General features: G+C 30.1%; 1 protein-coding gene across 10 annotated transcripts in view; it reads left to right on the top strand.

The window, feature by feature from the left end:
* LOC129980900 (potassium voltage-gated channel subfamily H member 2-like) overlaps window positions 1-8,223 on the top strand; it is a 369,894-nt gene extending 361,671 nt beyond the window's left edge. For 7 of the 10 annotated variants that reach the window (XM_056091370.1, XM_056091369.1, XM_056091364.1 and 4 more), the window contains 5 exons: window positions 855-1,076; window positions 2,136-2,493; window positions 3,424-3,732; window positions 5,202-5,352; window positions 6,187-8,223. In XM_056091370.1, coding sequence (XP_055947345.1) covers window positions 855-1,076; window positions 2,136-2,493; window positions 3,424-3,732; window positions 5,202-5,352; window positions 6,187-6,468 — 1,322 coding nt within the window. In that variant the 3' untranslated portion in view covers window positions 6,469-8,223. The remainder of the gene's footprint in view (window positions 1-854; window positions 1,077-2,135; window positions 2,494-3,423; window positions 3,733-5,201; window positions 5,353-6,186) is intronic. The other 3 variants (XM_056091368.1, XM_056091363.1, XM_056091365.1) reach the window with 2 other exon arrangements.
* Window positions 8,224-17,582: the final 9,359 nt, after the last annotated feature.

Below are 17,582 nucleotides of genomic sequence, written 5' to 3'. Positions count from 1 at the left end.
AAGGATACTTTTTTCTTATACGAAATATGCAAAGAAAAAGTATCGGAAAATTCTATTCCAGAATTTTAGCGAATCTATACTCTTCAAATCTCCTTGAGTCTTAAAAATTGATTTTATCCGCCTGTGCGCAGAACTTAAAAAACGCTTTAATTTAGATGAATGAAATTTGGTATGAGATCTTTGCTTCATATTTGTAGATTACTAGGAAATTTTGAGCAAAATTTATTCCAAGATAGAGCAAGAAAACACAATAGCAACAAAGGGATTAATAAATATAATTTAATATATAAGTTCCAATATATAGATGTAATATATATATATATATATATATATATATATATATATATATATATATATATATATATATATATATATATATATATATATATATATCCGCATCAACGTTTGAATCAAATTCATCAAAGAGTTGAATGACTGTCAGTCTGTGTATTCATATGCTGCAAACGCGATTCTCAAAAACACATCAATTTAAATTTCATTTCATTTCAAAAATCTGGTATGCGATCTGGATGCTGAAATTATTGCTCTATGTCTAATTTTAGCTGCTATCAGTTGGAAAAAACGCATCCAAAATGCATATTCGGTATGCTTCACTATGTTATGAAACACAAAATGATCATGCTGGGGGGGGGGGGGGGCTCTAAACATTTGTAACATTCGCTGCCGTACCTCATATCTGTAATTTTTATACGAGAGGACGATATCTTTATTTGAGAGTATGCGAGAAAGTTTCCAGGAAATCATTCCCACTGGTTTAGAGATGAAAACAATAGCAAAGTGCATATCACTATCAGTGAAACCTCTTTCGTTTGTCACCATTCGTTTTCTTTCAGCAGGCGCAATAGCTACAGTCACCAGCCTAGCAACAGGACCTTTATCGGCTGTAGTAGTCACGCAGCAAGCTCAGGAGCCTTTAGCATCTCGCCCTCCAAGTCTTACGATGGCTCGACCTGAAACTCAAGCGGAGCCACATGAGACTAAAGAAAAAACTCCACTGTTAGATGCTGTTGAACCTAGTATGGATTTCGTTTCATTACAGATTGATAAAGACAGAAGTAACTTTTTTTTATCTTTGTTATAGCTTTATATCAGTTATTGAAAAATTTGATGGACATTGAAGCGCCGATAAGTTTAGAGTTTAAAAATGCCATCAAATAATAGAAATAGAAACAAACATACATGCTTTTTTTTTCTATTTTGCAAATTTTTTTACAAAGTAATAAACACAAAAAGTTATTATTTATAACTAGCATTTTGCATATAAAAAATGAGATTTTCACAACTTCATAAAGCCTATGAATTTTAAAAATAAAAATAAAAGTTTTGAAATTCATCATAATCCATGACAGAAAAAAATATACGATAGAGCATGACTACCTAACAAAATTCAAAATGCAAAGTAAAGTTAGAAAACTTTCGTATAAATGAATAAATAGGGATTTGCTAGTTTTTTTTATTATTATTAAGGATTAAAAACAATTCTTACATTTTTAAACGTACATCAAGCGGATATAAAAATTTGATGAATTCACAAAAAAAGATTTTATATATATTCAAATGTCCAAGAAATTTGAATTGTAAGAAATCCGGCCATGAATTTATTATTTGAAACCAAAAAAGTATAGAAATGTTAAAATTGTAATCTGTGGCAGCTAGTGAAAACTGTATTTTCAGAAACAAAAATTAGTTCAAAGAAGATGAATATTTTTTACAAATTAAAATTGTAATGTTGATTCCTTTCTAATCTATTTTCTTTTTTCTCTGTCATAATTTCTACAAAGAAAAACTCTAATATGTGTCTGCAACTATTATCTTACTAAAAAAAAATTTTTTTTTTTTTTGCTCTTTTTATTTATTTATTTTTTTTTATATTTATATATGCTCAAAGCTTCTACATAATTCATATTTCCTACATAATTCATATTACAATATTTTACTGAATTTTTATAAATTCAAACAGAAAATTATTTTATCGAGAATTATTTCATCAGATAACTTTAAAATGAATTTTAGATTTTTACTTTATTTGTCAAATGTAATAATTTTTGAGTTGTAATAAAAATATTTTTTACCAAATGACTCTCAAAACCTTTGTTACATTTCTATTCCTACAGCTTCCCAGACAGCATCTGTCGATTCAACTCCTGGGTCTACAGGAAATATTCTCAGTCCACAAGCTACTTTCCAATCTTCCCAGCAGCACATTCCCTCTAGTCAAAGAAGCATCTTAGAAAATACTGTAGAAACGAGGCGACCTTGCTCTGGGCCGGGACGCCTAGGGACCATGGCTGGCGGAACGTCCAGCAGTGGAGCCCGGTCGAGTTCTAGCGTCACTATACCACTCACTGGTAGTTCTGTCAATGGAAATAGTCCTGGAGACGATCTCACGTCCCCTCACCACCAGCCTTTCCCTATAGTTAATTCGAAGCCAAACACTCACATGCTAGAAGCAAAGTTAGACAACCTTAGTAGGTCAGTGACTCTCTCATATACAAAATTTGCCACACATCACTTATTCAATTTTTCATTCATTTTTTTTATTTAATTACCTTCTCGGTCCAATCAGTTTGCCATTTTTGCCTAAAATAAAGTTTGAAAATTTACAAGTTTTATTAACAAGTATTGTTAAAAAAGTAATTAGTTGTCAGTGTTTCGAAACCACATGAAGACTTTGCCAAGGAATTTATACATCTTGAACTTTAATGATGATACTTGTGGCAAATAGAAATACTAAATTGAAACGAAAAAAATAATTTATAATTCATAATTTGTAAGTTTAAAAGCTTTTCAATTCATTCCCTTCTAATAAAGAGATCTTCCGTCTTTCATGAGCATTGAGAATTTTTAAACTCAAGCTGAACCCTGAAAAATCGGAAAGAAATAAAAGGCCTCATAGATACAGTCTAATAATGAAATTCTATTTACAGTATAATAATGAAATAAAATAAAATAAAAATATTAAAATTTACTTCAAAATTGGTATATATTTTTAAAAAAATTAAAAATATTCAAGAAAAATGTTTAAAATTGTTATAATAACTACAAATATTTCACATTACCACTCACATTTTTATTCATCTCATCTATCAGAAAATATTAAAGAGCCACGCATTGATTGCTATTTTCATTAAATTAAATAAATTCATATTTTTATATTATGTACTTCAAAATACATTGATGCATTTTCTAAACAATGTGAGTAATATATTACATAATGCTGCTATAATAGGAAACAGCCTCTAAAATTATTGGAGAATATACAAAAAAGAAAAGGAATTGTAAATAATTTTCATTTCAAATTCTCAACAAATTCTCAAGTAAAATTTATTCTTTTTGAAATATATTTAAAATATATATTCAAATTCTTATTATGAAATAAGTTAATTGTTTCATTTCTCATAGGCAAGTACGAACAATAGAAACGCGCTTGACCACAGATATTCAGACCATCATGCAGTTGCTGTCCCACATAGTTGCGCATTCCGGCGGTTCCCTCTTAGGCAATACGACGACCGTCTCTAAGGATCTGGTGTCCCTGTCCTCTGATTTAACTCCTGAAGACGGTTTGGCCCAACAACCATTCAGGCAACCTGGTGGGAAGCCCCGCGGTCGGCAGTATAGGAGAGCGGTCAGTCTTCAAGGGAGCTTATCCGCTCTGACGCCTGACGGGGTCTCGCTCAGGTACATGTGCAGGAGCCTCGATTTACCCAGGTAAGTATACAAGATACTAAATCCAAACGCAAATTAATATTTCTGTTTTTGTTGTTTAAACTTATGAATTCAGTTTTCAAACTTAGATTAGTATTAATTAAAATATATGATGAAACTTACATTGTATTTTAATGTATGTTAAACCTTAAAATGTATTTAAAAGAACAAAATCATTTACAGTCGGAGAAACGACTTTGTGTTATTCATTTATTATTAACTAGGCACCTTCGACGACCAATGGTTCGCGGGACTGAATGGTCGATGAAATTTTCAAATAAATATTTTATATAACTTGTCTTAATGGCATCTTCAACAAAATATTTTTTAAATTCAACTTTTGTTATTTATACAGTTTATATAATAAAAGAAGTTTTAAATCTTTTTGTTCATATTGCTACATATTTTCTTAATTTTTTTTTTCAATCATTTCTCGTACTATTTTAACTTAAATTTCAAATGGAAGTGATAAAACATTAGCAACACAAAAACGTTTTTGATAAAGCTAATTTTTTTTTTTTTTTACCTGAAAGCAGGATATAAAATTTTTCATAATTGAATTCTGATTCATCATAAAATGCAGAAATGAATTTTAATTTCAAAAGTATTTAAATGACATAAATAAGAAAAATTACGGACTCAAGCTGCATAAAACATTATTCTTTACTTCGTTTAGATCATTTTCCTTATTAGATAAATATGCCTTTCATAATGATTTTAAAATTTGCTTTACGCCCCGCATACAGTGGATATCATGTATATATATAACCAATTTCCTTCAATAATACAAAATTATTGAATATAGGTGGATATTTTAAAAATTATAGAAAACTTTTTGTTGCGTTTATTTTTCTGGAAGATATCATATTTTATATTTATTTTATTTTGAACAAGTATATGCTGAAAAATACGTTTCTCAAGGTTTAATTTGACTGGAGAGTTAACTCAATTTTTTTTTTTTTAATTTGAGTTTTTGTCTACGTAATGATAACACAAAAGTAAAATTTAATTTTTCTCATACACGCATAGCATCTCCATGCAGATTAAATTTTAATTTTATTTTAGGAAATATATTGTTACAAAATTTGCATTAAATATTTTTTTAATTTATTAAAAATAGAAAAATTATATGGAAAATTAATAGGTATCACTGAAAAATATATATATTTTTTTTTAATTTTAAGATGATGTGAAACTTGTTTTGTGCTGTAATATTTTCAGAAGTTACCACGGAAATATACCAAAATTTTGCTTAAAGTTTAATTAATTGGAATTCTATTCAAAAGTTTAAAAACTGCTCCGAGGTTAACATTCTGGTACTCTAAAATATATATGTGTGAAATTTGAAACCTCTAATTCAAAGGGTCAAGCCTGTAAGGCGTTGATAAACACATACAGAGAAACAGACACACACTAACTCATATTTATTATGGGTAGAGATAGAGATAAACAAAGCTAATTTATTTCTACAGGAGTCAAGATCAGGAACCTTTGTCGACTGTTCATGACTCTGAGTTAGATGAACAAATTGAAACCTCTAAACACTCCAAGACAGTGCCTGCAACACCTGCCAGCGAGAAGTCGCATGAACAGCCAACAAGGTGTGCCTCACAACCTCTGGAGGTTAGTATACTTAAAATTATTCTTCATCTGCATTTCAGATAATTTCCAAATAACATTTCAACTGTAAATATGGCGAATAAATAAAGATTATAAAAAATAGATATAACTCCGTAGAAAAAAATTTTGTGAAACAATCTTCGCTTTTAATTGTGGAGCTTCTGCAACAAACCATATCAACTTCTTTTAAGATTGACCAAGCATCTGAAATAGTTTAAATTTAATTCTCCACAAATCGTATTTAAAAAAAACTTCATGTCATAACAAATTAACACATTGTCTTTTTGTGATTCCTATGTTTCAAAACATTTATGAAGGTTGAATTTAAAATTTTACAAATTATAAATTATTTCACAAATTTTTCAAACGAGTTGATCTTTTCAATTCTCAAATTTTTTTAATGCTGATGATTTAGAAGCCATAGTTGAGTTTTAACTCAACAATTGAGCCTTATTTGGAATCTTAAATTAAGAGTGAATTTGTGGCTTTTCAGGTTTACTTAATAATTAGATACAGTTTCTGTTCAAGTTACTCAGAGTTCGAAAATTCTGCAAAATATTTCACTTGAAACTTCTTGTTAGGTTCTTGTCTACAAAACTGAAATCAATTTCAATTAAATTAGTAAATTGCTATCTCATATGTCCAAGAAAATGTATAACAGAAGATTTAATAAATTTTTTGTATGTGCATTTATTTATTTTTTCTCTTCTGGTATATTAACTAGTATAACCGCTAGCTGAGATTTTTTACCTTCTACACAACAATTCAATAAGCAAAACCAGAAATGTGAAATAGAATGCATTCATCTGAATATCTGATTTTGCATTTTCGTTGCAGCGTCCAAGGCTTCGGATGGTCCGCCTCAACAGGCACCTCTCTGCAGAGCCGGGTCATCCCTCTTCCCAGGAGTGGGACCCGCCGGGTGATGTAGTTGGCGGGACAGCAAGTGCTGCTGTGCAGCAAGGAACACTCCTGCCAACATCCTCGGCGGTCCATATCACATCCTCCACATCGGCCTTGCATTCGTCAAATGCCGGGAAGACCGCCTCAGAGAGGAAGACCACTTCGTGGGACGATGTCTCCAAAAGACCCGTGGGTTCCCAATCATCCGACGTGTAAATAGTGTAAAGTTCGAAAACAAAAAAAAATCGGGTTCGTTGGGTTTTTATTTTTCTACCGCCAGAGCCTTGTGTGTCTATTCAAAATGATGTAGACAGTGCCTGAGACTCCTTGTTTGCCAGACTGCAGGAATTAAAACACCGGTGGCGTAGCTAAATCGGGAAGGGTTCTCGGTGCTTCGACTGGTTAAGGGGCCCGAAGCCACTTCTACTATGCACATATATAAGAGTGGGCTCTGGTATTACACATGCAAAATATATGCACCGCCTGCAACCGCAATAGCTACGCCACCGAGTACAACAACAAAAAGGGACTCGAGTTGACATTCAGTTCCTCAGTACCACCCCATCCTAAACTACCCCTGTTAAGTTCCAGGTTGCCTTGACAAAATATATATATAAGAAATGAATTAAAAATATTAAAAAAATCAAGCAAAAAATAACGATATCCATGAGAGCTGGGCTGAGTGTCTCTTCTGCAAGAACAAGATGACTGGCTGTAGATCGCAAGGTGAGACTGACTCACAGCAGTGATGGTGGATTTCCACACTCAGGGAGGCGGAAAAACAACCCCATATCAGGACGAGTCACATTTCTCTCTAGTCCACGGTCTGTGATAAGTTACGTGTGGTCCTCATAGTGGGGTGCTACCGAAGGCTGGAATGCTTATATAGCTGTGATTATTCTTCCTAAGCTCCTGCTAAGCAAGAGCGAATGGACTGATTGAGACTGAACTGCTCTCGAATTGTATATAAACTATATACACACACATGAAAATATATTTATGCGTATATGTGTATCGATGTATATAGAAGAATATACACCCATACACATATATAGTCCACTATTAGGTGCTGGCCGCAGCGTGGGCGCAATACTTTTAGCTAAAAAAACAGAGGCTATAGACAAGTAGGCACAAGTAGAGCACAAGTGTTGCCCCACGCTTTTTTTTCATAAACTTTTTTTCATGGCTTCAAATTGCCTGGTGCAAAACAAACAAAATAAAATCAGACAGAAAATCCGTTTCCTCTTTGCTATCTATCCATAGCGACTCCAATGCTTTCTATCCGATTTCACCGCAAGAGAAACAAATCAGGTAATTTAGACGAAGAAATTACTATCCTCGTGCATAGAGACATCTACTTAACTCAAATTTCTTTACACTTCTAATAAACGGCCATCTTTTTTACCTGCACACTCTGAGAAATTACTAAGGAAAAAAAATTAAGAAGTGAAATCTTCATAATTTAGAATATTAGCTGACTTTATTCTCGATTTCCCCGAGAGAGTTTTCGTTCCCGTACTCGGGGGACCAACTCGCTTTGAGTGGGCCATTGCACAGGTCACACCTAGGGGCCTTCCAGTGCATGCGCTGCAACTTGATGCAAACCTTTAACTTTGCACTCCTGCCTGCTTCCTTACTTAACTAATACTATATATAATAATCTCACCCATCTTGTACATACGTTCGTTACGTATTAAGAGATAAAAAAGCTCCATTTTTATATAAATTGTTACATATTTTACAACAGAGGGTTAGACTTATGGTGCATAGAAGATAAGTCATGTATAAGCGAGCCTTGTGATGGAGAAGAGGCTGTCGCTACTATGCTAACGCCGTGGCCTTCCTTTCAATGTTAGCGGACTGTTTCTGTTGCAGACCCTACATCTATTTTGTTAATGAATCATAAAAGCTTCATCCCATTTGGTTCTCAAAAATGTTCTGTATAATAAAGAGACCTATGCAACTATTATATTCTCTGTGTCGTCTCTGTCTTTTTTTTTTTAGTTAAGTCTCTCAATTTTCTCTCGTAGCCACTTGATCAAAATTTCTTTCAACTCTCTTTTCTCTTATTCTTACACCTACTTTACTAATAAAGTTAATCAAAAATATTTCGCAAATTTTTCTCAATATTTTATACCTTTTACAAAGCGTTTATAGGTGAAATAGTTTCTCTCAGACTTTTTCAAAACCTAAATATGACATCAATTATGACATGTTTTTTTTACTACAGATATATATGAAATAGCATACTAAAGATGAAATACGGATGTAGTGGGACTTCAATTATGAAATAAAATATTGATATATTTTTTTACAACAGATATAAGTGAAGTATACAATAAGAACGTAATAAACATTTAGTCTAATTTGGGCCATATTCTTATCAAATATATCCATTAATCCATATATTTCGAACATTAGATAAATTTTAAGTCTGATATGCTATGCTGCTGAATTCTAAAATAATCAAATGATGTCAAATTAAAGTTGAGATAAATAGCTTTATAATAACAAATGGCATTATTTATTTATTAGCAATCGCGCCTTTTTGTTGATCATTATCTCGATAGTATCACAAATATTACAAAATGTTTTTCATTTATTTTATCATTTATAATTTTTGAAAAAGATTTTATATTTCAAACTGAAATTCAATATCAATATGCTATAGTTTGAACATATAATTATTTTATTGAAAAGATGAGAATAACTCATACCTTGGAGTGAGATTAAAAGAAAGAAGTTTAAATTATGCTAAAAAAGAGATAAAAAGTAAGAGACTTTAATTAATATAAAACCTTTCCTGTTACAGTAAAAATGTAAAGACACAATATAATACAACAGCAATAATACGAATAAATCTTTTGATAAAATTATAATCTGCATATTATATTAGGAAAAATTTAAAATTGTATTTTTGTAGAAGATAAGCCAACGTTGTACAAAAAAAATATATAAATTCTTAGGGTTTATATATTTTATTATGAGTAATTAAACATAAGAGATTTGTGCTGTTTGTTTTCGTTACATTGTTCTGAAGCCATTTAAATGAAGTTTATCTGATTTATAATTATTAGCGAAACCTTGACTTCGGAGATTAGAATCAGAAATATTTCTGTGTCAAAGGACAAAAGTAATCGTAAACTTGAAATTTTCATTATCGAATATCAATATCAAAATTTTAATAGAAAAACAAATAAAAAAAATTAAAAAATTAAATTGTTCGAAACCTTTTTCAAAGTTTAAACAAATATTTTAAAAGATGAAGGCTTTGTACTAATGCAATCCCTCTGCTAAACATTTATTCTGAATGAAAATATCACAAAATAGTGAAGTCTTACAAAACCTATTTCGATAAAATTGGAAGAAATTTGTTGTACAAAAGTTTCAATTAGAAATATTTGGGGAAATTTTTCTTTTATCTATGTACAGAGTTAATATTTGTCGAATATTTGACGACGAAGTTCAAGAACGCTATAACTAAAACTCTAAATTTTGAAAAATGTATTTCAAATTATAATTTTTAGGAATTTTAAATTTTATTACACAAAACAAATCCAACTTCTATCTCTGTAATTTGATGCACATAAGTTATAGAAACCAAGTTAAAGTTAAAAATTGATTTTTTTTTTCTCTTCGTAAAGCAGAAAACCGTTGTTCTTAAAATAAAAAGAGTTATTATACTTTTGAACACAGTTTGGCCCCAAACTTTCCCCCATTGCAGAATCAAACTTTTTATGGCACTGAAAGCAAGTGCAAGTCTTTAAATAATTATGAATTAATTAAAATTAATTCACATTTTAAGTGAATAACTAAAAATTATCCATAAATCCAATTAATATAAATGTAAACATTTTACAATTGATGATGATGATTTAAAAAAAATTAGTCGTTTATTCGAAGAACATAGTTCTAAGACTTTTATTTAATTTCATTCGAAAATAAAGGACATAAATGAAGGATAATAACTTATTCATGGAAATGGAATAGATTGAAAGATAATACTATAAGATGGTGCAAAAATACATATCGGTCAAATCGAAATTACCAAATTTCTTTTATATTACTGGGGTTCTGAAGAAAAATTAATTGATCACTCTCCGACATTCTAACATCCCTGGACGTCGCACTAACCATGATTCACCGAATTAATTCCACATTGGAGATGATTATGCTACATTTTAACTACAGGAAATCATTTAGCAATGTGATGTTTAGAATTAAATGATTCTAATGAAAATACTAAACCAGAAATGCCTAGTTATGACAGTATTAAAAAAAAAATTCGACAATACCACAACGATTACTATTCATTCGAAAACTGTCTTAAGATATCTAATTTTAACCATAAGTAAATGAAATTTTTGTTTTACCTCCGAAACATCCCATGCTTAAAATGGCACATGTAACCACACCCACGAATCGCCTAAAATGGAAAATCCTTAGAGGACTTTTCTGAGAACTTGGCAAAAGTTCAAAATGATTGCTCGTTAACTAACCAAATTAAAAATTATAGTTTTATCTCATTCATCGCCAAGTTCTGATATGATAGAATGATTGCAGAGAATCAATGAAAATTCTATCAAAAAAAATATCGAAAGAAAGTTCCACTTATTTGTGTGTTCCTAACGAAGACATTAATTAAGACATACTTCATATCCTCTAAATTAAAATATAGCTCTCCAAATCCCAGTTTGACATTTATATATATCGTTCTAACATCAAAATGCTGCAAGTCAAATTTTCCAAAGCATTTTATTGGTAGAAAACACTTTAATAGATTAGCTACATCTACGCTCAAGTTATATGTGATATGTAACTGTTTTATGCAGCTATGAAATGCCATAAGTCGATCGTTCGTTACCACTGCTATAATGTTACATTTTGATGTAACAGCAAAAATATGAAAAATAACAGCTGAAACGAGAAAGAAACTCAAATTCCTCAAATGTTTTTTTTTTTTTAATCATCTTGGGAAAATCATTCGAAGATTTTTTTTTTTTTTTTCATTAAAGATTTTTCTTGTGCTTCATCATAAACTTCGGATGATGAAAACCGTTGTTACTTCCTTATTTTTTTGTTGTTGTTGTTGTATAGAAGAATGGGGACAGAAAAAGAGGACCGAAAGCTAGGATACCACAATAGTGCCATGCATAAAGTATCGCTCAACGGCCGGCAACATCTCATAGTGTTAATGTTACTTAATGTGTTAGTAAAACTTGACAGTTTATAATCTCCCAATAACCTCAAAAATTGCCGGCGACAAGCGAAGTAATCTTAATTAATGCTGCCGGCGACAAGCGAAGAAATTTTTACAAGACCTGCGGACGGTAAAGTATTAATAAATTAGGAAACAGAATAAGAAATTCTTAAAAAATAAGTGGCTTCATAATCAACCACATAAGTCATTAGTTAAAATAGCTGTCATAACTATGGAAGTATACAGGAATTAACTTTTTTTATTCTTGACTACCGCAGACAGAGCTCAAACAAATAGATAAAAACATCTAAAACGGAATTTATAAACTAAGCCAAACGAAACACTTTACGGGAAATCTCCATGGCGGCAGGATGCTTCCACCATCAACATAGCAATCTAAAGTTTTTTTTTTTTTTTTTTTTTTTTTTTTTGCCAGGTTTTGCAGTCGTTACAATGCAAAGCAAAAGGCATTATTCCTCGTATTGATAATATCATGTGAACTCATTTACTTCTTAAAAATACGCGAAAGAGTATGATTTGTTTTTAAATCCTATTTTCAAATATTCTTAGTAGAAACTTAAGCTTGGAAGTGAGTTAGTAATCTCAAATATATTGAACTAGATGGTAATAAGCAATAAGTTGCAAAAAAAATTAAAGAACATCGTCGTCTTAAAAATATAAGAAAAGAGCCACTGTCCGTGAGTTGCTTGAAAATTTGATTAGTAAATTTAAAACTGCAGGGGGACGTAGGATGCTTTCTGGAACTTGAGAACAAAGCGCTGTAGAGCGAGAAGTTATGGAAGAGATTAGAAACGCGATTCAGGATCAAGGTTCTGGTGACATGTAAATATAGAGAACGTTGTCTATATTAGAAGTATAGAAAGAACGTTATCAGTACCGGGAGCAAAAAATGTAGAGCAAAATCCCGTGCTGCCTTTTACAACATTATCTGTATAAATTTATGTGCAGTATTCTTGCATTTTACAACATTATCTGTATAAATTTATGTGCAGTATTCTTGCATTTTACAACATTATCTGTATAAATTTATGTGCAGTATTCTTGCATTTTACTATTTCTTTTATTCAATTCAAAGCAGGATTTAATAAATAAAAATAAATGCACTTTAAAAATTATTTCTGAATTATATTTTCAGAGTATATTTCACATAAATAAAACTTAAATACCTTATTCTTTCTGTAAACCTTTGAAGCTATATTGCGAGGAAAAGCGAGTCATTATTGTCAAGTATGAATACTTGGTATCTCTCTTCCAAGGATATCCTTGGTGTTAACTCGTTTTACAACTGCATATTTCGTTTGAAACAAAAACAAGTTCACAAGCTTAAAACTTACACTGCCGTCTTGGGCCAGGTGAGTAATGACAGGGTTAAACACATTACATCCGATAAAAGCTGCTCCAATATTATCAATTCTGTTCTAAATGTGATAGAAGAATTAGAAATTGCTATTCTGAGTAATTATTTTATGAATTTCAAAATCTTTTTACTACTCCCATTGAATACATTGTTATATCGTTTGATCACGATTTTAGTAATACAAATAAGGGAATTTTTTTTCAGTTGCACCGGAAAAGCCTAAGGAAAATAGATAGAATAAAAGAGCATAAATAACTATTAGTTTGAAGGGGTATCTCAAAACAAAAGCATTCCACTTAAAATATTTATAACTTATTCATTAATAATAAAGTTATCTGTAATTTTAATTTTGTTATTCATCTTTTTTACTATTCTGTAAAAAAGTAATGAAATATTAAATTACTAATGTCCAAACAATGAAGAAATATAATACTTATTTAAAAAAGAATTCTTATTTCAAAAATAAGTTTACGAGAATACTAACGAAAAATATTTTGTTTTATAACATTACAAATGTAAATGAGAATATTATATTCCCTGAATTTGTGTAATTTAGATCTACCGTCTTTCCTCCAATAAATTAAGGATTTCCAGTATCTTGCTTTATTATCATGTGAGAACATGATGTTATTTTTTATCATGTGAGAACATGATGTTGTTTTGGTTAGCAGGTTTTAAAGCTCGAAATCGCGTAGGTAATGAATAAAGCAGAAATGGCAATTTTCATCATCTTTTAATAGCATATATTTTTTTACTTGCTTTTACCAGTGTTGCTGCATTATTATTATGTATGCTTCTTTGAAAGCAGATGCGTTTTCAAAAGGTTGACCTGCTTTTACGAGTATTGCTTTATTATTACGTATGCTTCTTTCACAGCAGATGCGTTTTTAAAAGGTTGACGTAGAACTATGACATCATAGATATTATTTCATCTCAAAATTGTTCAAGCTCCAAAACTTTGTTTGCCAGCTAGAAAAATTTTAAACGAAAATTTTAAAAAATTATCATTATATATATATATATATATATAGAGAGAGAGAGAGAGAGAGAAGTTTTGTGATTGTTTCAAACCAGGTTTAAACTGGTTAATGAGACTTAAATTAATTAAGACAAATAATGACTTTAAAAATAATAATGTTCTCACATAATAACTTAAAATTTGCACAATCGTAGATTTCATTTTAATTTTTATATATTTGTGTTTTTTTTCATATGTTTTTTTATTAAAAAATAAATACCTGTAGAAAATTTATGTAAAAAGATTATTACACTTTTGAATGGTACTTCGAGCATTCCTTCAGGAAGATTACCCCGTAAAAAATTTTTTGATAACTTTATTCCTTTAAAGGATAAGAATTGAAAATTGTTTTAAACCAATAACTTCGACCGCTCTTTACTTTCATGCATGTTAAGAATACAAAGAGATGGTATAATAATCGATGAAAAATTCGAACTCAAGATTCTCCGTTTCAGACTTTCCTGCGTCCGGGAAGTACATTTTGGAATTATATTTGTCTGTATGTCTGAGAACACAGTAACTCAAAAACATTGAGCTAGACGTATGAAATAATCTTTACACCAAATTCGTAGATTTCTATCAAATTTTGAATGAAATCTGTCTGGCTGGCTGTCCAAATGTAATTTAAATCGATAACTACAGCAACAAAAAGAATTGGACGGATGGATTCAAGTAAAAATTTAACTCCTGAAATATAGATATATATCAAACTAGTCGCCTTTGGCGACCAGCCGGTTCGCCAATCTTAATGTTCGTTAAAATTTTAATAATTAAATATAATGCAATTCCTACTTTAATAGCTTCTTCATCAAAATATTTTAAAACTTCAAATTTTGATAGGCATATAATTCACTCATAATATTATAAATGCCTTCAGTCATAACATGATATGTATCTCTCTAATTTTCTGTTGGCTCCCATAGAATTTATTCTTTAAATTAAAGTGGGAAGGATTAATCTGCAATTAATATAATAATATTTTTTACTGAAACAAAGCATTTTTTTTTATAATATGATTACTGAAAACAGTCACTGAGCGTTTAAACTTTATGGGCACTAAAGAATATCTTTCCTAATTTATGTAATATTTCAAGAATTTGTCAACAAAATATTCTCAGATTCATCATGACCAGAACGATTAATTAACAATGTTTAATTTTAAAAGCATCAAACACTAAGAAAATAAAACGAATCGTTTAAAATAATAGGTTGAAAACAGGTTAAAAAAAACTACTTAAAAAACGATTTACTTAAAACTATAAGCGTATACAAAAAATATATAACTAACATAAATACAATTTAATTACAAAAACATGCAACTAACCTAAAAATAATTTAAATCATCCGTTGATAATGGTTGTCATGTCAACAATCAGAACACAATGCGCATGCGTGAACTTTCAACGCCAGTTACGGCAACGCAAATGCGTGAGTTTTTCTACGCCAGTTGGGGTAACGCTATGCAGATTAAAAATTTTTAATTTCCTTTATTCTGTTTTATTTTAATTCAAAAGTACTTAAGAATGAATATGAAACATGGATTAATTAACAATGTTTAATTTTAAATGCATCAAACATTAAGAAAATAAATAGAATCGTTTCAAATAATCAGCAGAAAAATCTTAAGCCTAGCCTCATGACTGTTGGGAAAAAAACACTGAAGCCGTACTCATTTGGCGGTGAGGAAAATGAAACGATTTTTTTGGAGGGAAAGTTAGTTTTTAATTAATAATTAAAATTCTAATTAAAAATTCAAAAAAAAGGGTTATCCTATCTTTTAAGTTAGATCAAACTGTGTGCAAATTTGATTAAAATCGGTTAAGTAGTTTAGGAGTCCATCGCGGACAAACAACGTGACACGTAATTTATATATATTAAGATATTGAGCCAAAATCCGTCAACGTTGACCATTTTTCAGTCTGTACTTTCACAAGCATGTAGATGTGATAAATCAAAAATGGGGAGAAATTAATACACCAAATTTGGTATATGATTTTGTGATTACAAATGTAGCTCTTTGTCAAATTTTGATTTCAATCGGTAGTGAAAAAGAAGTCCAAAATACGCATTCGTGGTTCTGGTGCTTATGTAAAATTTGACGAATTCCAGCAATTAATCGCCAAAGATTGCAAGTTAATAGGCTTTTTCATAATTAGTGTTCACCAATGGCATGCGGTTAATTGCACATAAGTGCGTTAATTAGAGTATACGAGAAAATTTCGGAGACGCCACTGGTTAATATAAATATGTATGCATATCTTTGAATAGCTCATTTAAGTTGTATTTTCTTCCTTCTTTCATCTTCACAGTTCAAATGCTTGGAACACGTATGGAATTACAGATAAAAATGGTAAAAGGATGAAATTGATATATATATAAATACATTTCCGAGACAATACAGTGCTTTCTTCACTTTTCATCTTACAGAATACTTTTTTATTGAAATGTATGAATAATCAATACAGATATTATTTTAATTCTGATATTTATTGACTTCTACATAAATTTTAGTTTTCGGCAATGGCATATTTAAAAGCATAATACTGTAATGCTTTTTTTTTAACATTGACTGAAAGCTTATCGAAAGAGGAATATATTAAACTGAAAGTGCTTAAAAGCTAATGAAATTATTTACATAAAATAGTTTTTAGATAGGTTGGATTCTTATTTCTTAGATTTCTCAATCTCGATGTTCGATAAAAGGCATTGTTTTCTTAGCTTCAAAAACGATAAAAACGGAATATTTCTGAATAGAAAAAGAATAGTCTTTTAAAATAAAGTTAATTTATCCGTGCTTTTAGCGGTAATGCCAATATGTATGCAAGATTTATTTTTTGTGTTCCATTTCTTTACTGTTCTATTTTCTTTAAATTTCAAAAATAATTTGTTTTGATTTTCTACTGAAGTTTGCAAATAAATCCTATCAAAAGTTAAGCCTTTTATATTTAAAGAAATTATAAAATATTCAGAACGTCTATTATTGATCTTTTATATTCATCTTCGGAATCCATTCAAGTTCCAGCGAAATCAGACAAATGTATCTCACCAACCGTAGCTCTGCAATAGACCCCTCTTTCATTCACCATATCTTTACATTTAGCGGCGTTATTATTTTTCAGTTTAATCTATTACGTTTTTTTAAGTTTGATGTATATACATTCTTCAGATTTCGAAGGGAAAAATTTATAACTGAAAATAAATTCTATTGTATACTATATTTCAGAACTAATTTTATTGTTGCAATCGAACATCGATGTGTCAAGACCATTGACAACCGAGATCTCTGTTAACGGAAACGACACCAGAAAAATATAAAATGTATTCCTCATTTTTTTTTTTTATGCAATTATAGAATTCTTCAAAAAAGATTATTCAAGTCAACACTAAAGCCTGTTTTTCACGATACGGTGGCTTAAAATAACTACACAATAAATTCTATGCATTTTCATAAAAAAAAAAAAAAAAAAAAAAGCGGGGAAAACCTCAGGATAAAGAGAGAATACATAAATCAGAATGTTTGATTTTGATTTTTTTTTTTTTTCTTGACGAATGATTATGATATCAGATTACTGAATGATTTCCACAGATTTAAAGGTACAGATAATTACAATGCATACCAACGAGACTGGTCTATTCAAAACTTTCCCGTATACTTTCTAATAAACTTCCCATAGATCTTATATATTATTGGCGTACAATAGTAACAAAATATTAACTTTTGGTTTGAATTAAGC

This window comes from Argiope bruennichi, chromosome 8, assembly GCF_947563725.1.
Source record: "Argiope bruennichi chromosome 8, qqArgBrue1.1, whole genome shotgun sequence".
NCBI lineage: Eukaryota > Metazoa > Arthropoda > Arachnida > Araneae > Araneidae > Argiope > Argiope bruennichi.
This window is presented reverse-complemented; position numbering and strand designations above follow the sequence as displayed.